Source organism: Gadus morhua, chromosome 17 (assembly GCF_902167405.1).
Source record: "Gadus morhua chromosome 17, gadMor3.0, whole genome shotgun sequence".
In the NCBI taxonomy this organism is placed as follows: Eukaryota; Metazoa; Chordata; class Actinopteri; order Gadiformes; family Gadidae; genus Gadus; species Gadus morhua.
The window spans coordinates 21,697,246-21,723,002 of NC_044064.1; the positions used below are offsets into that span (position 1 = coordinate 21,697,246).

General features: G+C 42.4%; 2 protein-coding genes, 1 long non-coding RNA gene and 1 other non-coding gene across 5 annotated transcripts; 2 read left to right on the forward strand and 2 right to left on the reverse strand.

The window, feature by feature from the left end:
• Positions 1–308: 308 nt before the first annotated feature.
• On the forward strand, positions 309–1,698 carry LOC115529856 (uncharacterized). The gene is made up of 3 exons (XR_003973661.1): positions 309–479; positions 1,301–1,382; positions 1,662–1,698. It is a non-coding gene; the product is annotated as an uncharacterized LOC115529856 (long non-coding RNA).
• Positions 1,699–3,982: 2,284 nt separating this feature from the next.
• On the forward strand, positions 3,983–5,868 carry LOC115529646 (N-lysine methyltransferase KMT5A-A-like). The gene is made up of 3 exons (XM_030338515.1): positions 3,983–4,125; positions 4,239–4,570; positions 4,687–5,868. Exons 1-3 carry the CDS (start codon positions 4,055–4,057, stop codon positions 5,265–5,267), a joined length of 984 nt encoding a protein of 327 aa, XP_030194375.1. The 5' UTR covers positions 3,983–4,054; the 3' UTR covers positions 5,268–5,868.
• Positions 5,869–16,468: 10,600 nt separating this feature from the next.
• Positions 16,469–16,588, reverse strand: LOC115530045 (5S ribosomal RNA). The gene has a single exon (XR_003973687.1). It is a non-coding gene; the product is annotated as a 5S ribosomal RNA (ribosomal RNA).
• Positions 16,589–21,167: 4,579 nt separating this feature from the next.
• On the reverse strand, positions 21,168–24,069 carry LOC115529077 (putative ATP-dependent DNA helicase Q1). 2 transcript variants are annotated; one of them, XM_030337543.1, is made up of 3 exons: positions 23,578–24,069; positions 23,359–23,438; positions 21,168–22,513 (listed from the first exon to the last, which is right to left on the reverse strand). In XM_030337543.1, exons 1-3 carry the CDS (start codon positions 24,048–24,050, stop codon positions 22,416–22,418), a joined length of 651 nt encoding a protein of 216 aa, XP_030193403.1. In that variant the 5' UTR covers positions 24,051–24,069; the 3' UTR covers positions 21,168–22,415. The 2 variants fall into 2 exon arrangements, with proteins under 2 accessions (XP_030193403.1, XP_030193404.1); XM_030337544.1 differs by lacking the exon at positions 21,168–22,513 and adding an exon at positions 22,683–23,085.
• Positions 24,070–25,757: the final 1,688 nt, after the last annotated feature.

Genomic DNA, 25,757 nt, shown 5'->3' on the forward strand with positions numbered 1-25,757 from the left:
CATTACGGTATCATTTTATATTGTTGTTGGACCGGAGTGGGGGAGTGGGCACGCATGCGTTCTATATTTCTGCATCCGGTACGTCACGGACTAGGCCACGTGTCTTGGCCCCATAACGCGGAAGCAAATCGCTCCTGTATGCTACCCTGCGCCACTGAGCAGTTTTTTTAGGAATGAATGGGCGGCCAGTCCGTGGTCCATCCTTTATTATGTCCATGCTCTGGCAGCATCTTTAGACGGATGAGGAAGCCGGAACCATTACTTCATATGCCACGCCCACTGGATACAAACCCAGCGCGGGGGTCAGATGAGGTCAGCAACATATGGCCGTCCCGTTGCTAGAACACGGCAGCGCCAAACATTTCACTGACGACTGCTTCCTCAACTTGGGCCAATACAGAGCTGGACTTGCTCAACGTCTGAAAATCAAGTCTGGATCAGTACCAACTCTCCTCGGCTCAGCTACAAACCTCGAAAAAGTAAGTTAACTAACGCCATATCATTGTGTTGCTTTACTGTATATGGTTACCTTGTTAGCATTATAATGTTGCTTTAGCATTAGCGCTACAGCTAACAGCCAAGTTATTGTCGCTAATGTTAAGGTAGATAGCATCAGTTATGTGTGTAAATACCATGGACCTATTAAAGAAAGCACTGTGGACTAACATGTCGCCCATTCATTCCTATTAATACACGCACTGTAAGTCGAGTGTGCATCTCAGCAAGCAAGGGGTATCACACGAGAATGGGCACCATTCAACAAAGGGGCTACAGGCAATGATCTCTACTGCTTGGATACCAAGGGAATGCAATGTCTGCTCACCATACAACAAACGAATACAACTGTATTTTACCGGCCACTGGACCGCAGTAGTTCTAGCGTTTTACTGATGAGGAGATTGACCTGTTAAACTCATCCTAAATACATATGGTGCGTTCGGGGCAACCCTTGTTTTCGCCCCCTTCTACCCTCTTGTACTCCCAGTTATAACTGGTTGTTTACGGGCTAAAAGTGTACCTGAAACGCACTATTATAGGCATGGTTTCCCCTTCTTAACACCGGATTCAAATCAAAGGCAGATTTCTGAAGAGCTTGAGGTCATGGTATTGAGTTGATGAGATGAACTATAAAATATGTAAACAAATCAAGGATGTAATATCATTTCATAGAACTAATTTTAAGTATTAGGCTAATGTAATTCACTAAACATGTTTATCTTATATCTTTTTGCAACTTGCACATGGACTATATACAATGTTACAAATTGAGTACCTATTTTACTTTGTTGTCTCTACGCAGCCCAGCTCATCAAGTGCTTCCATTCAGCAGCTTCTCTCAAGGGATGTTGCCTGCCAGACAGAACACCTGGAAACGCATACTTGTAGGCACACATAAGAATATGTTGGCATTTTTGCACTTAAATAGTTAATCGCGTTTTAGCCTACATTCAGATGTGAACTCATTCTTGCATGCGAGGGTCTTGAATCCAAAAAAATAAATACGCAGGCAAGACATTGAAATTGTAGGGCGTGCCAAGCCGCGAACGAACCAGCTTGGCAGTGTAAAAACGCCTAATCTGTCAGTAGTGGGGATTGACAACTATTCTGTGAAAATGAAAGAATATGTCTTGTGTTTGTTTCCTTCTTTATGTGGAAAGCAGCAGACCCCAGACACCATTTCAATCAAGGTTGAAGAGGATATTGGTGGAGGCATGCCCGCCGTAGGTTAGTACACACATTGCATCTATGCAAGAAAACAACCTTGATCAACTGAGAATGTACTCAAATCTGCCTTCTCATTAGGAGCCTTTAACCCTTGACCATCCAAAGGGCGACATGAAAAATGCATAATCGACAAATAGAAGTTAGAAAGAATGTCCAAATATAATTCTTCCAATACACAAGTGTGTACAAAGTACATACTGTATACCTTTTGTGAAAATGATTAATTAAAAGCATCACTTTCTCTCTTTCTCTGTTTACCTCTCTGAAGAAGACAATGACATCAGAGACTGCAGCACGCAGCGCGGCGCCACCTCGGAGAGTCTGCGTGTGGACGCCCCTGGCTCCTCCCACATGTCGGGTCACAGCGGGGAGCTGCGCATCCTGAGCGTCTACGGACAAGGGGAGGGCCCTCTGGCGGTGGACGGCCATGACACCCTCTTTGCCGCATCAGAACTGGAGGCCTTGAGCTCGCTGTCTGCTGACCACAGCGTGGCCAAGAGCCTGAACTGCAGCGTACGGCTCGTCCGCCTTGAGGAGCTGACTGGGCATCAGGGCGGCCGCAAGGGCCGGCCCGGTGTCTTGTGTGGAAAGGTTGTTCCCAACAATGCCAATATGATTGTCCACATGAGGACTCACTCTGGGGAGAAGCCCTACAAGTGTGACCAATGCACGAAGCGGTTCAGTCTGAAAGGCACCCTGAATAGACACATGATGAATCACTCTGGAAAAATCACCAGGAAATCTGCAGCTGCACATAGACACTATCTACTCTGTCCAGTTTGTTTGAGGACCCAAGAGTCTCTATCCTGTCACCTGCGCAGAGTCTGCATGAAGGATAAGACACCACCACAGATCCTAGAGGTGGTTGAAAAGGCCAAGAAAGATGTGTGTGACCTCCTGAAGAATGGACGGGCTTTTAGTTATGCAGTCCTGAAGCAAATCGTCTCATCACCAAATCCATTCGAAGGATTGATTGAGGAGCTGAAATACCATCACTTGTTTGTGACGGGAGTCCCTCCTCCTCTGCCCATTGGTAATCCAAGGTTGGTCACCGATACCCTTTCTGAATGCCCTGGGGAGGCACCCGGAGAAACAGAGCCATCTGATGTGGAATCTTGCGGCAGCAATGAGCTTTTTCAATGTAGACAAGAGAAAACGTATACCAAAGACAAAATGGTGAAAGCGAAGGATTTAGGCATTTTGAAAAAGCATTCAGCAGATCATCCATTGCTCAAGCGCTTTGCCGACTACCTAAAGAATGATTACGAAAATGCAAAGTACCAACAGGAGGTTGACACTGTTTCCCGGTACCTGTATTTTGCTGATCCTACGGAACCATCTTTGAAGTTTGTCAATGACAGAGAGAAGCTCAGAGACTTCCTGGGTCAACAGGCTAAGGCAGGGTATAAGGCACAAACATCAGGAAATTACATCAAGTGCTTGAAAAGGTTCTTGGAGTTCCACTTGACAAGGACCGACTTGAGACAGGATGACGGGGAGCTCTACAAGCAGTGCACATTATATTTGAGTTTTTTAACTTCTTCACAGAGTGTCCTCTCTAAGCAAGCGAGCAAAGAAATTGTGCAAAAGAGTCATGCCTTGTCGTTTGACAAAAGTCAACCCACACCTCGTGAATGCTTGGCTGTTCTTGATAAAGGTGAAGGTGACTTAGTGAAAATCATGAATCAACTTGATGACAGTTCTTCTTCCTCCCTGAGTAGGACTGAGTGCATATTTGTGCTATACTATCTTGAGGCAATTGTCATACTAAGACACTGCCAACAGCCATGTGTGGTGCAGAGCATGAAGGTGAGTGTTACTGCTCTATTGTGCTCTATTGATACATTTACCCTGACATTTTAGCCTTACATTTCCTAATCAATGGTATATCCTCTTTTTGTTACAGGTCAAGGAATGGCTTGAACGGAAACACGCAGATGATGATTCAATCGTTTTTGTAAAGGACCACAAGACGGCTGCACATTTTGTGGTCTCAATTGTCCTGTCCAAGAAGGAGGAGGCGTGGTTTGAAAAATATTACAACAAAGTGCGGCCACAGCTCCTTGCTGGCGAAAGGAAGCGTAAGCGAGATGAGCAGGATGAAAAGGATGGAGATGATTTTTTCTTTGTGTCCTCGCGCGGTAAGCCAATTAACAATGCAGCTGGTGATCTGATAAAGCTCCAGCAAAAGTGCAACGTCCCCCAGGTGAGCAGCCAGGTTGTACGGAGGGTATTTGAGACAGCAGCTAACCGCCTCGATGACCCTCAGAAGAAAGCAGTTTCTGACTACCTGGGCCATTCTGGCACAACAGCTGACAGACATTACAGGATGAAATCTCTTGAATCCATTGTGATAGCTGCTGGTCTGCTGAAGAAATTACAGAAGCAGAAGAAGTCAAGGTAAGCATTTCATATTTGTCAACATAATGCCAACATAGTCAAGCACACCACATTCTATATGTAGACACACACATGGTTTTCTTATAATCTCATTGTGTTTTATTTTTATGTAGTGCTGGGCCTTCCGGAGAAGGGACCCGTCAAGAGGCTCTTGGAGAAGGGACCAGCCCTCAGTCAGTGGAGTCTTCCAGCCATGGTGACCATTGTGCTCTCCCTCAGCCTTCTTTGAGACAGCTAGTGATCGATTTAGAGAGGATTCCTGAGGGAAATGACAAAGTCAAATTCCACGAGGCATTCAAGTCCCTCTTGGAAAACCACCCTGTGACACTGAGTGGTCAAATCCCAAAAGTGAGAATCCGCAGGGACACCTCGGAGGCCAATCAGCGGAAGCTTTACACACACTGGGCGCAAAAGCAATTAGAAATGCGTGTAAAACACACCCGTGGTAAGTATTTGACTTCACATATTTAACATTACTTTCAAGAAAAACTGATTGCATGAAATGACATTTTAAATTATTGTGTTCATAGCTAACAACACTTTTGTTACTTATTTTGACAGAACAATTCAATCGGAGGAGGCCAACGAAAGAGCGTGTCGACACATGGGTCAAAAAGCAGGGATGGAAGTGCAAGGCTGCCAACATCAGCACTGAGGTTGTGGAGAACTGGGCACCATCTGGATCTGAGGACCGCATCATGGACAACAAACGGATCCAGACATTGGTGAAAACACAAGACTGGAAAGGACTACACATCACACAGTTTGAAGAGAAGGGCGATGGGATCATTACAACCCGCACTTTTAAGAAAGGCCAGGTTGTATGTGATTATCATGGGCCTGTTGTTAGTGGAAAGGAGGGCGAGAACGTACACAAAAACACAACTGGAAAGGAGACTGGATATATCTTCTTTTTCCGGAACAGTAAAGGACAGCCAATGTGCATTGATGCCCACTCAGACAGGTGTCATTGCCACCCTGACAAGAGAACATTTGGCAGGCTGGTGAATCATTCCAAAAAGAACTCGAACATCAAGCCCCTGCACTGTGTGGTGGACAAGCATGGAGAAATGAAGGATGTGATCCTTTTCATTGCAACCAAGGACTTGCCAGTGGGTGAGGAAGTTCTGTTTGACTATTGAGTCAACAAAAAATCTTTTAACAATGAGGGGTCGGACCTTGACTGGCTCTAGCAGGGCATCAGCCTTCAGAGACACATATGACATGTCCCTGGTTGGTGAAATGTTTCATCTGTGTGTTTGTTTGTGCTGATGGCTCTTTAAAGGATATGGATGAGGACTCCAAAATCGTACCATGACCCGTTTGGTGAGATGTTTCATATGTTTTTTAGTGGATCAATTCTTGGCATGTATGGATAAACTTTCTGATTATGATGCGTGGCCTTTGACCTTTGGGGGGTGGTGGGGCGGCGGGTGACTCCTAAAGCTTACAGGGCATCTGCCTTCAGAGACACATATGACATGTCCCTGTTTGGTGAAATGTTTCATCTGTGTGTTTGTTTGTGCTGATGGCTCTTTAAAGGATAGGGATGAGGACTCCAAAAGCGGGAAATGACCCATTTTGGTGAAATGTTTCATATGTGTTTTTTAGTGCTGATTTTTGTTTTTGTTGTGTAGCTGTTTTGCAACTTGTTCTAGCTTGTGTAACTTAAATTGAGGTTCTGTGGTGATATCCTGTTTCGTATCTTTAGAGATATATCAATTAAAAATCTTATTAATTCTAGAGGACTGCTGAGGTTTCTCTCATTTTGGTAAACTTCAACACACTTGCAGACTTTCTCCAAGATTGCCTTTTTTCCAAAGACAGAGATACACTTTCAAGATATTTTATTAACATTTGCACTTCACATTTTGATTCATCATTTCAATCACACATTCCCCAAGGTCTGGAAAAGATAATAATTGTGTCTGTACATAAATGGATGCATTTCATTCACACACAGAGCAACTGTAGGACTGCAATGCAGTTTTGCATAATTTCTTCGAGTGAAACCAGCCCTGCCCTTCTTCAATGCAGCATGTAGTGAATGGACTGAGGATACCATTGAAGTTATTGCTAGACATTTTGAAGTTGTATTGGCAGATTTCAAATTCAGTGGCGATACCAAAAACTGGGAGGAGGCTTGGACTATGGCAGTGAAGTGGGTGAGTCAAGAGTTGGTTGAACTGCATTGATGCGGCAGACAGAGCTAAAGTGATGATTCAGGAGAAATTTGAGAAATTGTATAGAGATAAAGCCTTGTTTACAAGACATGAGCATTTCAATGACAAATTTGGAAATTGGAAGCTAAGCATCCAGAGACCAGTATTGATCATTGGAGATTCAAATATGTCAAAGCTACCAAAATGTAATGATGAGAGAGTACAGATAGATTCTTATCCAGGTGCCAAATTTAGCCATGCCTTGCACATGTTGAAGAAACAGAAAACAGATACTGGCCTGAAAGTAATTCTTTCATTTGGAATTAATCATGCAGACGGCTACAAATTAGAGCAGGTAAAGAAAGATTTGGAAAACATTTTTAAAGTTGCACAAGAAAGATTTCCAAAGGCTGTCGTAGTTATGCCGTTGATCTCTTTCTCAAAACATCTTCCCAGCCATAAGAAACGAGTGCTCTCTTGTATTAACTCATGGATTGAGCAGTATCCACATCTTTCTAACATACCTGAGGAAATGTTTAAAACTAGCGTGAATGATCATATACATTGGTCTCCACAAACAGCAAAACACATCCTCTCTGACTGGAGAACACAGTTTAACTTTTAATTATCAGTGCTAGAATATATACTGGTCCAGGCCAAGGATCAATTCTTGGCATGTATGGATAAACTGTCTGAATATGATGCTGACTAATTGTATTCTGCAGATAAAATTCTTGTGTTGTACTACCTTGAAGCTATTGTGATTCTAGGACACGTTCAAAGGCCGAGCGTGGTGCAGACATGACTGTGAGGACAGCAGATGTGATTGCCACACCAAACAGCCGCCGGGCAAGTTGATCAAGTACTCCAAAAATAACTCAAACGTAAAGCCCAAACATTGCAGTTTGGTATTGAATGGAGAAATAGGCATGTGACTCTTTTTCTTGCAACCAGGACTATATCTCCAGAGGAAGAGGTGTTGCTCCCTCTTAGTGTCAAATTAACTCTTTGAAGGACTCCTAAAGCTTACAGGGCATCTGCCTTCAGAGACACATATGACATGTCCCTGTTTGGTGAAATGTTTCATCTGTGTCTTTGTTTGTGCTGATGGCTCTTTAAAGTATAGGGATGAGGACTCCAAAAGCGTGAAATGACCCATTTTGGGGAAATGTTTCATGTGTTTTTTAGTGCTGATTTTTGTTTTTGTTGTGTAGCTGTTTTGCAACTTTTTCTAGCTTGTGTAACTTAAATTGAGGTTCTGTGGTGATTTACATGGTTTTAAGTTGTACAATTGTGATAAATGTGTTTTTTATTATTTAAACGAAACCACACAACTATATACAAAAACAAACATAAAAAAAAAATTCAATCATCCCCCTCATCATCTCCCAAATATCCCTCCTCGTCCCTCTCCTCAGCCGGGGGTAGTTGAGGGGGAGCAGGCTGCGTCCCCAGCTGGGGAGCCAGCTGGGGACGCAGCTGGGGAGCCAGCTGGGGAGGGGGGGCCTCCTCCTCCCCAGATAAAGAAAATAAATCCTCCTCCTTTAAAAAAAACATTGTATGCATTGTATTGTACATATGTATATAATGTATTTAGAAATAAGTTTACATTGAGACTTGTAACATAAAATGTGGCAATAGGGTGTAACTTACAGTTCTGGACAGGATGATGTTGGAGTCCTCCGACATCCCCCCCCCCCCCCCCGTCGTGTAGCCACTTGTTTCGGCCATCTGAAAAAAATAGTGGTTAAGTTTTGTATAATTAGTCATGAATGGCCGAGTTAATAAAAAGGAAAAGGCCACACACACACACACCCTGGAGAGCTCCGGTCAGTCCGATTTTGATGCCCTTTTCCCGGATTACCCCGAGGCTCCTCACACACCCTCTGGAGGTATTAAAATCACTTTTGGGCACCGTGGAGACCCTGCAAAGCGCTGCTTTGGTAAAGTGCTATCACTTCGCTGCTATCACTGATATGCTGCTATCACTTCTGTGTATTATATTATTATTATTAATGTCTACTTTATCTTTTTCTATATGTTAAATGTGTATGTCTATGAGTATGTCAGAAAACCTGGCGGTGGTGACAAAAAACTACCAACATGATCTGCATGAGTTGTTCAAATTAGCTAACTTCTTTCCACTTCGTTGCTAGCTACTTCAGACCTCTAATTAGAAAGCAAACATTTATGGTATAATCTAATATTCTAATATTTGTATACAAAAGTGACAGTGTTGACATGTTATGGTAGTGACAGCAGCAGTGTCTAAAAATATGAAGTGGAGAAAAAAGCGAACTTACATGAGCTTGAGCAATTTGAAATAATGTAAATAGAGCAGAAGGTTTGAAAAGAGGGTCTTCAGGAATATAGTTGACTTTGTAGGTGTACAATTGTAATGCTTATGGTAAATATCTGTCCCTGCACAGATAGCAAAACTTGATTGAATCAACGTTGAGATATGGTCAGGCTGAAGGTTGTGATCAATATTGATGTCAGACATTGAAATATACATTGAAAGTGCTCGCTATGATCAACATTGAAATAACGTTGAATTTCCAATCAATTCTGACAATGAATCAACCTTGATTCAATTATGATATGATCAACATTGAAACAATGTAGAATTGAACAACATTGATTCAACTATATATATGCATTGCATTATACATTGAAACAATGTTATTATTAAAGGGCCATTTCAACACTTTTCAACCTTGCTTTGTATGTTTACAATATGCCTCATTATAAACCTCATTAGATTGGCTATTTCCATTCTTTTTAAGAAACCAAGGTTTAGAACAGCTGCTTTATTGAATGCTCTATGAACAAAAAAACTACAACAACAAAACAGACCATTATTCAAAAAGTTATTTAATAAATATTCAAAAGCAATTATAAACAAACATCTTAAGGAATTATGAACATTAACCCTATAATTAACCCTGTAATTAGAACATTACAGTAACATTTGTCCTTAATAGTCCTTAATCTTTGCCTTTTCTTGGTACCCCGCCACTCCTCTCCGGTGCGTAACGCAGCCACTTCTGCAGGGCACCCCTGTACTGCAATTCTGTCAACTTGCGGTCAAATTGAAACAAAAAGAAAAAAAGAATATTCATATAGTAAAACAATGGCACAGTTTATGTCTACTCTGTGTCTCAGAGAAGGGCACTGAAATGCTTGAAATTATGTCACTGGTAGGCCGGAAACGCAGAGCGAGTAGACAGAAGTGGTATATTTAGGTATTGAGTGATTTATTTATTTTTAATTATGGCAGAATTGGCCCTCCATATTTATCAGGCTCCCTCCATGGTGAGGAAAATGCATCCATTCTTATTGACTTCAGAAGAAGTTTAAAATACTTATGAATTAAATAAATATTAAATATTAAATAAATTTAACATCCATCATCAAAAATGCCAAAATCCGTAGTATTTTGATTTGCAGACTCACCAAACATGCAGTCCTGCATTAACGTGTCCTTGAAGGCCCTCTTCGGTCCCTTTCCCGCCCAGTTGAAGATGCATGCTACACGGTTTGCCATGGTAGCGGATAGCATTCGCCGGATCATATTTTCGGCATTGGTCCCTCCGACTAATGCCAAGCGGGTAATCTTAACAGATTAGAGAGAAAATGGTTAGTTTGCTAAAGTGTACAATGTGCCATGTCAAATGGACAGCGAGAGAAGCGTCGTAGCAGTCTCCTTTTGCCTCCTTCAGCTGATGAAAAGGTACGCCCAGTAATATGAAGGGAGGGAAAATAGTGCCGGATGAGGTCAGACTTTTTCACGGCCAACAATTCGTGATGCAAATGTATTACTCTTTTGAATGCATATTATTTTTTGAAGCAAAACTACTTTCTGCAGCGCAAAAACCGGGCCAGAACTCCGCTCACGGGACGCAGTGGGGGAAAAGGCACTGCTGATGCCCGACACAGCTGATGAGGATGTAATACGACCTCTTGTCCAAAAATCCAAACTATCCCTTTAATGCCTCCAAACCTACAATTCCTGACAAAATGTAAGAAAATACTTGAAAAAATGGTTCACCATATTTCGAAGGACTAATTCCTCCTTCAGTGCAGCTTCAGCCTCATCAAACTGCTCCTCATTGGCGAGTGGCAGAACAATGGGGAAGGGCTCCTCTCTCTGTGATCCCGCTCCAGGAATACTCATGGAGGATTTGGCAATTTCAGTCTTTATGAACTGAATGTCCCGTGACATTTGCTTCACCTCCATGAGTAGCTCCGTTAGCATCTTGGTGTTTTGGTTGGCAGCAATGTCTTAGAAGAAAAGCAATTGGTTTTACATTACATTTCAAGGATAGATTGACCATTTTCAATTGTTTAGAATGACACTCAGCAACTCACTGATGTTTGCACCCCTAACTGATAGTAACCATTAATTCCTTGCTTGCTCTGATGGCACAGTGTGGTAGGGGCTTGAGTTATACATTTGCATTCACATACAGACAGCAATAAGAAAATAAGGTAAATAAGTACTATCAAAGTTGTTATGAATGAGCACCATATAGCAACTAAGGATGCCGATTGATTGGCCATTGAATGGCAGCATTTGAGATTGGTTGGCATGTCTGGTGTTAAAAAATATATATTTAAAAAAAATGTTAGTTAACTCACCTGTATAGCCCTGGGGGTGTTGATGGTGATTGCCAGGAAAGTCTAAAAGAGGACAATCAAATTATATCCTTGCAAGATAGGGAGACACTGAATAAACAGACTCTAGACACAATAAGAGTGACTGAGGGCATCACATAGCCATGGAGCCTATTTGTCTACTTACCATCATTACAGAGATCTGTTGACTCTAGCTCTGCCAAGAAGTTTCCACAAAAGTCTAAAATGAGAGAACACAAAACATAAACTATGATTGCTATAACTCAGACAAAGCACATTTAAAATCTGTCCGACCTGATCGTTTTTTAGTTATGTGAAGTGGTTCACTTACCATTATTAGGCTGGTCAAATGACTGAACATCCTCAGAATAGTTTCCTCCAGAGGCTAAAAGAAGGGAACACAAGAAAGGAATAGAGCTGTAACTTTTCAACACATATCACATGACTGATATGTTTGCATGTATTGCCAGAGGAACTAAATTAAAGCTCATATGCCATTGTAATAAGCAATGACATACCACTGCTTGCATCTGGGGTTGGTAGAGAGGGGTACTGGTTGGATACTGGCAGCACTGTATTAACAAATAAGTTGAATTATACATGGCAAAAGTAGTTGTAGTATCATAACTGACAGTGTCACCACTGTACCTGGAAAGTGAATAGCAGGTGGCTTGGCAAATTTTCTCTTAACACTGCTGGTTTCTGGCTCCTCATCTGACTCCGCATACACAGTATTTGTTCTTGAAAAATATAAATCAAACATACCCAGCAATTGAAAGAATTTTAAATATAATTACATTAAATGAGCAAGCCTTGAGAAAGACTGTTCTCGGGTCAGGAGCCCATCGCCCGTTTCTGTGAAATTAGGCGGATTGACATACAAGTACACATAGACATAACACAGGACAGATATCCAATCCAACACTCAAAGCTGAGTGCCAAGCAGTTTCAAGTCTTTGTTATGACTCGTCCGGAGATCGAACCCTGACCTTATAATCTCTGGGTTGACACTCACCACAAGGCAGCGGCGTCTAGGTGTAGGCTAATTTACCCAGCACATTTGGTTGAGGAATTCAACTGTACCTTGTTCTTCTTTTCCGACGTACATCTGCTTCCACCTCTGATTCCAAATCTGTGGTCGGACATCCAGTAGTGACATACCTTTCTTCATGTTGCTTGGCCTTTTCAAACGAGGCTGTAAAAGAACAGGCAGAAAATACAGTCCCATTTTTAAGAAGTATGATAAACAACGTAATATAAACAGGGTTTTGCAAATGGCAATTCGATTTTAATTCAAATACATATCTGTTTAGTTTCCATCTGCCAAATGAGGTAACTAACTACCAATATATGTTATACTATACCCAAACACCCACGAGTAATGGTTCTCCTTAGATACCAGAAAGGAGAACAAAATAACATCAAGGTGGCCACTTCAATTAACCTGATTGACTAGTCCCATTTGTGACCGATATAAAAGTAATGCCATTCATTCTGTCACAAATGGGATTGACAGGCTTAGATATGGAATAATTCACATCAGACAATAGTGATGTAGTGACTACTTACCACAAGTATTTAAGAGCCGAACATTCTCATACGCGGTCCATCCTTTACGGGGCATCATGTTTTCTTTTAGGGCCTTTGAATAATTTATGTTTTTTGGGGGCCAGGACAATGTACCTTCCTTTGCATTGAACCAGCTGGAAAGAACTGTTGCAGTGCCGCCATTTGGAAATAGAACAACGGCCCAAAGCACCACCTCTCTTTCCATTCTGTGTACAATAAATTCAATTAGAATATAAATGATTAAAAAAAAAAATACTCATGAATCGTAAGAAGTCATAAACTTGCTATGCTACTGCATATGAGCTATTGGAATAGCTATGAGGCTATTTCCCTCTGACTCTGGATACAGAACACATTTACGTTTAATACAGCCAAGTTTACCAACGCCGAAATCATCACACAACTCTCTAACCTTATATGTACCTATGCATGAGGACTCACAGGGATAAGTGTAATATGATTCTTGGTGTCTGAACTTTCTGTATATCACATAGACCTCATCTTCTTCTTGGACTATATTCTGCACTACTGCAATTGTATCTCCCACCTCAATACAATTATCCCCCTGCTTTGTAGACAAGGTAAAGCGACTACTGGAGACCTTTCTGTACTGTAGAGCAACATTGAAATGTCGAGGAAGTGGTCCATCAGTATGGATGTTCTGTAAGACTGGTTCATCTGTTGCTAATGGACGCTCAACATGTGGCATTTCTGACAACCTTTTGACAACCTGCTGTAGAGGTTTGTGTGGCTTGCGTAAAAGATGCTTAATTTGGCCTAGATAATTCTCAAAAGGGAATCCCGAAACATTATCTAAAGGTCCAAATTGTTTGTATTCATCAACTAAATGTATAAGCTGATGAACAGTGAACACAATCTCATCCCTACCATACAGCTGTCCAAAGTGTTTCACAAAGGAAATCATCAATCTATGTGCAAATTCAACCATTTGGTCAGAAAGTCCCGGTGACAAATGCAAATACATGGCCACAGAAAATAACATAAAATTGTCATAAAACTCACTGGGAAGGCAACCCTTCAGAACTACAGGACCCCAGTATAACATAAAGGATCGGAGCTCAGTAGCTTTCCAACGATCAAGCTCATTCAAACCTCTTGGCTTACGATTGAATTCAACAGGGGTGTGGGAATGTAACACCAGCAGTTTGCTTGATATACTGTTAACAGTTTGTGAAGAAAGCCTAGTGGCTAGCTTGCCCTTTGACCACATATTCAACAGTTTTCTCATCAACCCAAGACAACAGAGATGCATATAATCTATTGGGAATGAAGAAACCATCTTTACAATCCCTGTTAAAGGACTGAGTGTCTGTTTCAAGTGATGTTCCTCATCAATCATATCATAATAACTCGAGTCAGTCCTCAGCCTGACATCTGTTTCAGGATACGTCATTTTGTTCTTCCACACACCCTCTTGATCACACTTGTCGCATCCTGAATACCTATTATGTGACTTAACATTCTTAACATAGGCTCTGGCGGGAGCATCACACACAAATGAGGAAACCTCTACATTCAATAGCTTACCCTTATGAATAATGCCATTAGCCAGTACATTTTTAAGGTCCCTAACAAATTGCTTCAGATACTCAACAACACACTTTGGCTTGCTTAAACCACAAAATATGCCGACAATAAATGGGGACTTAGTGTAATCACATTTCAGGATTGCAAGTATAGGCCAGAATTGAAGACTTGAACTCTTAAAGAGGGGGAGACCATCTATGTTGAACTGTAAAGTAAGAGTTGTGAGGTTCACTGGTAAACTGGTAAAAAAATGAGATTGTGTTCCAAGCAGAGTTCTTCCATTTTTAGGAAGCCTGGGGTGAAATAGCTTTAAGATGGACAGCAGAGCAGACAATGCAACCAGACTGATGGAGTAGGATGTTGCCCAATATCTCAGGCTCCTTATAAGCAGATCCTGACTAGGTTGATGCTCATCACTGTCAGAGTGAGAATCAGATTCATCTCCATCACTTCCAGCTACACTACCATCTGTATGATCATTTTCCATTTGTACATAATCTGATTCAACTTCATCATTGCCATCTACACTACCATCTATATGCTCATTTTCCATAGGTACATGGGAAGCTAGTGTTGTATCGAGTTGGCAAACTTGAGAGATTGTGAAGGGTGGTTCCCTATTCACACAGGGTGCACTTTCATTATGCAGAGTTTCCTCGTATTCCTTAAGGATATCTTTCTCTATGTCCCTTACAGTTCTGATGACCCTACGTCTTTTGGCCCAATAAGAAGCCATCTTAGCTAGAGAGAGAGGTGGTGGTGCTATATTAAATTACTTGTATATTGCTTGCAGTGAATCCTCCAAGTCCAAGTGGGGACCTCTTGTAAGTTACTGCAACCCAGAAAAAGATGGAAACAAAGAAAAATAAATAACAATGCATAAACTAACAATACAAATATATATAAGACAAATAATTGTGTTATTCAGGCTATTAAAAAATATTTCAAAATATCTGAGAGCCGGAAGCATAAGGAGATAGTCATGATGTTGTCGCCATATATATAAATATTAAATAGATGCCTCGTCCACGCTGCTGGCCAATGGAGTTGAACGTCACCACTGGCGGCCATCTTCCCAGCGTAAGCTGCTCACCCATAACATTGTGTTGGTAGTGGTAGGCCTACATGTACTTTTTAAATAACCACAACTTGCTCAATTTTCCACCGATTTTCAACCGGTTTGGTTCATTATAAACAGAGATGTAGTTATGACTCTGCATACTTTTGATAGAATCATGAAAAACAGAATAATGTTCTAAAATATGTACAATATCATAACCACGTTAATAACGTTTGTAATAAACCAAACCGTTTGTAAATCAGTTGAAAATTTAGCAAGTTATTGTTATTTAAAAAGTAAATGTACCACTACCAACACAATGCTATGAGTGAGCAGCTGACTGTGGTAAGATGACCGGCTATGGTAACGTTCTAGACGCCACAGTATTAGGCATCTAGTTAATATATATATCTATGGTTGTCGCCGTCGGAAAACGAGAAACGGCGATTTATTAAAAAAAGGTGGCGAAGAAGATAGAGGAAGCCGGTGTCGTGTCAATATAAGAAGTGTGTCATCATCACGATGCATTCAGTACACACTACGCTCTCGTATGTGTGTGCGTGAGAATGGCAGCGTGTGTTGACTTCAGCAAGTGAGCGGACAAGCAAGGAGAGCGAGCGATTGCGCATGTCAGTTTAGTGAACGAACGAGTCCGGTTGTGTGTACTGTTAAGTCACTGGAACTACGAATAAAGTACCCAGCCCGTCAATAATCGTGTCCGATTCATTCCGACCTATAAGCAGACCCACTGCCTGTCAAAGTTAAGGGTGTTACCCCGAGAGAACATCGGCCCTGGAGGGAACGTCTCTCCTGTGCCCCTGACTATTCAGCTATTAAAAACGCCAGTAATACTTTTATATACACAGATAAATAAAATACGTTTTGATTGCGAAGCTTGCTAGCATGCCACACAGACTCATATGATGGTATCTGAACGGATAATATATTACATTAGGACTTACCAGTTAACTATTATTAGCGAGCATGCTAGCGATTGATAATGCTATCAAGCTACAACCTCCGGACTTCGGTTTACATGGCACGGCAATAATACACCAAGTTAACATTTAGTCATTCGATGACAGGTGAATATATATATATATAAGGCAGACTGTGGGAGTCACCGGTGTCTGTGTGACTTCAGGACCATGGAGAGCACCACTGCAGCCTGCACTTGAACAGGCTGAATTGTGCTGAGTGCTGCGGGCAGCAGGGGCCCACTAGGAGGCAGAGCCAAAATGCTTGCAGCACCTGATATTCCCAGGCGGTCTCACATCCAAGTACTAACCAGGCCCGACACTGCTTAGCTTCCGAGATCGGACAAGATTGGGCGTGCTTTTTTTTTTCTTTTGGTGACACCCGCCACTACTTAGAGCAACCTGGGCTTCTGAGGAGGTCTCCCATTCAAGTACTAACCAGGCCCGACCCTGCTTAGCTTCCGAGATCTGACGAGATCGGGCGTGTTCAGGGTGGTATGGCCGTAAGCAATTGCTACCTGTGAAAGTCAGCCTCATGAAGCTCAGGTGTGGGCAGTGCTGGGGGTTAGGGCAGTGCTGGGGGTTAGGGTTAGGGTGAGGGTTAGTGCTGGGCAGTGCTGGGAGCTCTGTGTGTGTGTCTGTGGGTTAGGGTTAGGGTGAGGGTTAGTGCTGGGCAGTGCTGGGAGCTCTGTGTGTGTCTGTGGGCTAGGGTTAGGGTTAGTGTTAGTGCTGGGCAGTGCTGGGAGCTCTGTGTGTGTCTGTGGGACCCTCAGTGACCTTTAATAGCAGGCAGGCTTTTGGGGCCTAAAGGGAGAGAAGTGTGAGCCATTGGGGCTTGCTGTGACTTAATACAATACACAGGGCAGTGCTGGGAGCTCTGTGTATGTCTGTGGGACCCTCAGTGACCTCCAATAGCAGGCAGGCTTCTGGGGCCTAAAGGGGGACGAGTGTGAGCCATTGGGCCTTGCTGTGACTTAATACAATACACAGGGCAGTGCTGGGAGCTCTGTGTATGTCTGTGGGACCCTCAGTGATCTTTAACAGAGAGCAGGCTTATGAGGCCTACCTGGGAGGTGTCTGTGCCTCTGGGCCTGTCAGTGACTTAATACAATACACAGGGCAGTGTTTGGTGCTCTGTGTGTGTCTGTGTGACCCTCAGTGACCTTTAATAGACAGCAGGCTTATGAGGCCTACCTGGGGAGGTGTCTGTGCCTCGGTCTTGTACTGGAGGCCGTGGAGAGTGGGGGCCCTCTGGGCGCCAGGCCAGCCCGGGCATGTGTGCCCTGGGCTGGAAATAAATAAATTGTATTTATTTCTTCACTACCACAGAGACCACTGTTCAACCAAGCAAGGAGGTGGACGCCGCTGATGACTTTACATTCAGTACATTGTCAGACTTGGACATGGCCGATTTGGGTGTTGCTCCATTGTCTGCCTCAGCACTTCCAACCTCACCTGCACCTCAAACATATTCCATCATATTCGACAACCTGGACTTTTACGTTCAGACGCATCATCAGTCCACCAGCCAGACCAACAAGTCAATTCACTGGATCCACCACATGTGTGTCATCAACAGAATCAACTCACTACACCTTGACAAGTTGAAACCGACAAATTCTTTGATTGACTATGATCTCGGGAATTCACTTCCTGGACCAGACACACAAGCCAGTATGCGTCGGGAATTCGTTGTTTTGGGGAGCCGAATCCTGACAGCTTATTTGGAATCATTCAAGACCCTCTCCAGTGTGGTTGTTCAACATATCCCCCACCAGTTCTCTGAAGAAATGGCCCAGCCATCCAAAAGTTTCATGTCCTTTTAAATATCAAATGAAACAAATACATTTGTAAATTCACAGTGCAAGTTGCAGATGTAATGCACTTATTCATGCTTTAAGTGTTTCACACACTGACACATAATTGTAATATTACACTTTTGTAGTATCCACTTGGACTTCTATTCAAGGACGAAACACAAACTGCCGACCTGGTGGATGTGCTCCAGCACCTTCAAAAGGAGTAAATATCATGCAAGATCAATCATTACTTTGTGTACCCTGGGACAGTTTCCCATTCATGAATTAGACCATTGGCTGAAAGCGCTAGGGGAAATCAAGTCTGAGAATAGTCTAAACCCATGTAAGAGAAATGGACCGATTGTGTTTAAATTGATATTCTAACTGTAAGTCCTCTCTAGGTACAGTATGTGCCAAGATGTCCTGATGGGCTTGAAAAGATTTTGATCGGGGGTGACAGACTGACAGAGGCCAATTCCCGGAATATCCAGTTGGCGTTTGCTGATGGGGAGACGGAGGAGGACCGCCTGGAAGGCCTCTGTGTCAAATATGAAGACTGGCACGCAATTCGAAAACTCTTTGAGGTCGGTATTGTAATCATTAACTACATGCACCCTGATACACAATTTATATTTACAAAAAGCACATAATGTTGATTTTTTTATGATTACAATACACTGCCTTCCAAGGCATAGAGAAGTAATGATGTTTTCTAAGTGGTTCAAACATGATGTTTTTGATATGCATTACAGATATATCATCAGATCTTCTTTAGTGAAGAATCTGCCAAAGACCATGGCACACTCCACGCCAACATGAATCTCTTGAGGTAATCAATCACTAAACATCAGAAACCATGTGTTTTCAGATTAATGTCAGATTGACATTCATTACTGTGTATGTATCTTATTGTATAATTCTTTTCTCTCTACATTTCTTCCCCTAAAGAGTATCTTCGCCAACCATGAAGTTGGCGTGGACTTATGAACTGTGTGCATGTTACCAAGAAAGCACAGCCACCATGAATTCGGCTGCTTTCCATTGGGGATTTAAGGGAAAAGTGGGTCATTGGTACCAGTGTTGGGAGTAACGCGTTACAAAAGTAACGCGTTACTCCCAACAAAAAAAGGTAATATTTTACTTGGCTAACCCTAACCCGACTAACCCAGAAATACGTTTTAAACCCGAAATTTACTTGCGTGTTTTTATACAAATTCGCCAACACTGCGAGATTCACAGAGGAGAAAAAAATCTGCACAAATGTTTTACTTCCTCTTACTGCTAGAGGAGAAGATCACGGCAGCAGCAGAGTCCAGGGAGGCTGGTTGTAGTCTTTTAGCTTGGTTCTCCATATCAACAGTAGGGCTAGAACAGAGCGTAAAGACTACAACCTGGTTGTAGTAGAAAAGGGGGCTCAATGTGTTTTTTTTTTTCCATCTTCCCTAGTAGGCTCTAGCTCTATTGATTTCAATATGAATACCTAAAGTTACAGTATTTCTATTATGAAATGTATTGTACCATGAGCCATAACTGCGACCATTATATTGTACTTTTGTTAGCCTTAAGCCTAGCTCAGTCATTATGCCATACCACATCACCTCCTGCTGTGCAATGAGCTGCATTGAACACAGGAAGATCTATTGAGAACAACAAATCTATATTTCCTGTTATTTTGGTAAAAGTAGTGTAATGCCGTACAATTCAAAGACAGTAATATTGCAATGTAACTAATTACTTTGAAATTACAGTAACAAGTAATAAATAATGCATTACTCTTTTGAAGTAACTTGCCCAACACTGATTGGTACTACTAACAAACACACACCATCATGAATTTATGAACTATGAATATAATTTCACAAGCAGATGTTTTATGCAGCCATTTAAATAACTGCTATGTGATTTACAGGTGCAGCAATGCGAAGAAAGGCCCACATGCTGCGTACAACGCTTACAAACAGTTTGTGCAGATTGACACGACAGCACTTTTCCTTGCGGCAGCAATGGAACATTTTCATTTGGATGATGTCACAGGTCTGTATCTGCTACATTGTGTTGAAAGGATTAAAATCAAGGAATCAAACATTACCTTTTCTTGGCATAAGGTACAATGTATGAATACAATTTTTATATATATATTTATTTTTTGTTTTCTCACAGCTACTCCAGACGGCTTAGTACCAGACCACATCCAGCAAGGCTCTGCAGAACAGAAGAGGACCTGGCTCCATGACTCTGTGGCAGAGGTCGTTGACAAGTTTTTAATGTCTACAGACATTGCTGAACTGACAGCTGGCGTTACTGAAGCGGCAACAGCCCAACGCACTGAGAAGGAGAAGCTCCCTTGTCGTGAGCCAGGTTGCAAGAAAGTTTTCATTTATCGAAAAGCCAGAGAGACCCACGAAGAGAAAGTCCACAGTTTAGTGGTGGCATCTATGCCAGTTGTTGAGCCGGCTTCCTCTGGTCTGATTGACCACAAAAAACAGCATACTGAGGCCAGGCTTAGCTTTGGATTTCTGCTATTCGATATGTTGGATGCAGTGAAAGAGGGAGATGGGGAGCGCTTGATAAGGCTGTACAAGGTGGCACTACTGATTTACAAGGCTTACGGGCACGCTAATTATGCCTACAGCACTTTCCTCTTGACTGTACAAATCAATGCAACAATGTCCCCTTAGGGTTAAACATGATGTAACCTGGAACCGATTCTGGAATAGTAGCGGCGGGAAAGGGAAAAATGTTCCTCTTGATCTGCACCTCGAGCACCTCAACAACTTCCTGAAATCTTTTTTGAGGAATAAAGGCACCAACCTGGCAGAGAAAACAGCTGACAGGGTCAGCAGGTCTGTTGGTTTATTAAAAACCCTGATGGATACAACAGACGGAGAGCTGCAGCTATCCCGGCCCAGTGGCATCCACCATGCAGCAGATCTAAAAAACAACATTTTAATGGTGCTTCAGGTATTAAGGAACACTTTTCAACCAGCAACCGGGAAGACACTTCTCTGCATTCCCTAAATTTAACACAAACATTCTGTCCAAGCTAAACTATAATGACGTGTGGCGATGGATGCGTTGCAGGCTGAAAGACTGGAGGACTGTTGTTCTTTAATCAATTACCTACCTGGTCTGTAATGGTCCTAGCCTTGTCCTGCCAGACTATTTCATTTGAAGCTTTTATAGAAGGCCTATTTGTATGAATGTGTAAATAGTTCATATTGTTATGCAAGTACTTTTTGGTTGAATTAGTAAAAAAAAACACTTTTTCATAGTACGTCTCGTTTCTTTTATAACTTAATTAGGGTCTTACAAGTATGTGTTTTGTACACTTTTATTTAGTTTTGTAGAATTACACAAATAACAACCAAACACATACAAAACAATATACAACTGACACCAATCATGTTCCTGCACAAGTACACAAAGGGGTTTGAAGTGTTCTGTACATCACAAGCATCACAGAATTCACTGTTCAGACTCAGAGCTACAGACACGGCTTGTGAGTGTATCTTCAACATCATCATCAACATTGTCGAAGTAGTTACTGAAATAGAGATCTGGGTCAGTTAAATACCTCTCTGAATCATATTGCAGATCCCCATCAATATCCCCAAAAACATCACTGATGATAATTAAAATCTCCTTTGCATGGTCCAATCTAAACACAGGAAGGTTAGCACTAATGTATGCCAGGTCAAATATGTATTGACAGTGGGTCAATACTGCATCCACCAGTTGCTGACTGAATCCACTGCAGGCTGCATGTGAGGTGTACAGTGGATTGGATGAATTGATCAAACTATCTCTGTAGTCATTCAGCAAATCTGCAATTAAAGACTTGTCATTTGCATCCACATGCCTAGATCTCTGATGAGTTGGTTCAGCTTCAATCTGTTCATAATTGGGCATGGGTTCTGTACATGTGCCATATTAACAAGCGCAAACAGTCTGACAGTATGTACAACAGAGATGGCCTGACTCTACATGGCTGGGTTCTGCTTCAAAATGTGCATGGAGAGATTTCCTGAAACATGTGGTTTTTCCAACAGCAAGCAGTTTCTTTACCTCTTCATCCACTTTGAAGTACTGCCCGGTGTTGTAGAGGATGGCATGTGATGGCTGACCATGCCTTCCAGCCCTGCCCGCCTGTTGTAAAATGGCCTCTAGGTCACCTGGAGCCCCGTACATTACCACGTGTGAAACATTAGCAAAATGCAACCTCATCCCCAAAGCTGTTGTTGAAACAACTATCCGGCAATTCCCTTCCCCCCTCAGAGAAGCCAACACTCTCTGCTTGTTTTGGGGGAGGGTTTTGCTGTGGAACATGCCAATCAGTAGGTTCTCACTTCTACAGTCCGGATCACAGCCCACCCAGGCATGTCTCTCTCTCCCCACTGATTTAAGGCTTTGGCAGTAAATTAATATCGGTAGCATTGCTGAGCCCTCGTCTTTGGCATGTTGCACTATCCAGTCTAGGCAGTTCATGTGATGAGTGGGCACCTTGCACAAGCCAAGACGGATGTTTGTCTTGTTGGGACTAGCGATGATTTGAACAGCATTGTCCATATGGAGTAGTCTGATGACTGCTTCTTGACTTGATGTCAGCGGAGGCAGTCAGTGCCAAAACAGGTGTACCTGGGAGAGTAGAAATATGACAAGATAAACACATGCCCCATTTTATAACATACCCAACAAGTTGTCAAGTGTTTGTTTAATATTGTTACGGCCTCCACATAACTGAATAAGATACCCAGTGGCTCGAATTGGAGACCCCAACATAAAGGAAGGACACCATGAAATAAGATGTTTTAACGGGTTTTATTAACCAAATGAAACCATAGCTGAAATGCAGTATGAATACTTTACCAAATAAAGAAGACTGCAAACCAAAAGGGACCTGGGGATGCCGGACAAACTCAGCAAAATGGAGGGGGGACCAGGCCACCCCCTATAGGGACGTCGAGGCTGGCCCCCCTCCCTGCCTGACCAAACCAAATCATAAACTAAGAACTAAACGGAAAAGTAGGACCGCCGGCCATCCCCAGGCCTAGATCAAAGATTACAGAAAGAAAAGGCTATTTAACAACTCGCACTGTGGGACAAAGGTGTCGCCGGGTCTGTTCTCCTCAAGCAACTGACTTGCTGGCTTTATGCAGCAGGCTGGTAATTGGGCGTGGGGATCTCAAATTTGCTGCAGGTGTGTCAGCCTGATGGGAAAGCAAAGACATGGGGGTTTAGGCACAGCACAGTGATTGAATGAGTTATGGCCACACGCAACAAATATACTATTGCAGGGAGGACTTAATGAACAGCACTATGAACATGAATGCACTTAATCACACAATTCTGTTTCATTACAGTAACTAATCCTTGCAACAGATATTATCCATACACAGAATATTGACGATACTATAGCATTCAAATGAGATATTTCACAACATGTAAGGTAGGAGCAACAAAGGGCAGTGCATTCAACTCACCCTCCTTGGCTATAGATCTTAGCTCTCCGAGCTTGGCAAAACTCTCTCGGAATGCCGACTCGCCTTTGGAAGCCTCGCCCCTGAATGAAACAAAATGGAGACATTAGCCTAAGCTATCGAGTATGGAAGAACAGAACTACTCACGTTGTTTAACCTAAGCATTGAAGTATGCAACACAGCCCTATTTATGTTGTTTAACCATATTTAGTGCTTACTTACCATTTGTACGTAACGTGGACCTCATCTACGACGATACCAATGAGGTTGTCCTGGTATATGGTTGAGGCTAGCATTCGTCGCCATTTGTTGTTCAGCAGCCAGGACTCGGGGCTGCCGAACACCAGACTCAAGCTTCCATCCAAAATGTCACGGTCATCATGCACGCCGAGCTGCCCAGCACGAACTCCCAACTGTTCTGCCTCCTTCACTTGGTCCTCCATTAGTGCAACGAGAGGGGAGACTACAATAACTATCGGCTTAGCATCGCCAGCATTCGCCTTACCCAACTCCTTCACCAATAACGGAGCCAGCTGGAAAATCAAACTTTTCCTGAACCCCGTGGGGAGAAGCCCCACCACATCATGGCCACCAACAAAACTCAACAAAGCTTGTTCTTGCTCCGGCTTTAACTTCTCAATATTCGGCAGCGTTGCCACAACAGACTGAATAGCTTCGCTCACATCGTTCTCCATTGCCTTCTGACTACCGACCTACAACAACAACTCAAACTGGCGCACGACTTTATCGTCATTGTTCTCAGACACGCCCTCTGTTCGCTGATTGGGCGCCGCTGTGGCGGTGTCACGTTAAAATTGTACCGGGGGCGAAAATTGTACCGGCCTACGTCATCGTTTGTTTACATCCTGACAACCTGACAACCTGCCCTGCAACAGACGACGCGATGCAGAAAACATGTTTCCAAACGACGAAATAACATAATACAGATAGCGGATCGCTATCTGAATTATGATATATAGCGATAACACTTGTATTTGTATTGTATTTAATTGTTTAATCGAAACAATAAAGAAACTTGACCGCGAAACGGGCGATCGCGTCAAATGACGCGTCAAATCACGTAGGAAGGTTCTTGAACATTCTAGACTATGAAACCTGCTTAAAACACTCAGTTTACTAGCTAAATTCGATTAAACAATTCAATACAATGCAAATATAAAGTAAAAACAAGTGTTTTCTAGCGATCCGTTATCTGTATTATGTTTCATTAACCCTCCTACGTCATTTGACGCGATCGCCCGTTTCGCGGGCAAAACATTTGTCATTTGACGCGATCGCCCGTTTCGCGGGCAATTTTTTTTATTGTTTCGATTAAACAATTAAATACAATACAAATATAAAGTAAAAACAAGTGTTATCGCTATCCATCATAATACAGATAGCGATCCGCTATCTGTATTATGTTATTTCGTCGTTTGGAAACATGTTTTCTGCATCGCGTCGTCTGTTGCAGGGCAGGTTGTCAGGATGTAAACAAACGATGACGTAGGCCGGTACAATTTTCGCCCCCGGTACAATTTTAACGTGACAGCGGCCCCAGAAAACCAAATTACATACAGCAGGTCCAGACCTAGCCTGGTTCTACCAGACTCTCGTACTTCACTTCATTTAATTTAATTTGTACAGAGAGTCTGGACCTAATCAATTGACAAACGTTAACTCACTTGAAGGCGGGTGTCTGTTGAAGTTTAAAATGATTGGATCTGCCCAGTGCCACTCTGGATCTGCCATAACCAATCGCTAACGTTTGGTTGTGACGTATGTCATGCGCCGGGAATCACGCGCAGGTTGTACACAAACCAAAACACCTTGCGCGTCTGCACAAAAATGTCCGTCAACGACAGATGCAGGTTTTGTTCGTCGAATTTAATTTATCAGGGAAAAATTGCACATTGTAAATCAATATTTTATAGTAAGGCCAGAGATGATGTATGCAGTCAACTTTCGAAGCTGGGTCTAATCCATGGACATAATAAAGGATGGACCACAGACGAAAGAAAATGGCCGCCCATTCATTCCTATACAAACTGCTCAGTGGCGCAGGGCAACATACAGGAGCGATTTGCTTCCGCGTTATGGGGCCAAGACACGTGACCTAGTCCGTGACGTACCGGATGCAGAGATCTTCTTCTTCTTCTAGTTTAGTGGCGGATCATAGTTTTTCCCCATATACCGCCACCTACTGGACTGCTACACAGGAGTTTGTGACAAGGACGTTGGCAAATGATACTTTAAATCATAAAAATAAATTCAAAGAAAAAACCAAACTAACGAAACAAAATAAACAAAATAAAACAAACTAACAAAAGAATTAAAAAATAAAAATAAAAAATAAAAAATATATATACTTAAGGTTAAATTCTTCTAATTAGGTTAGTATC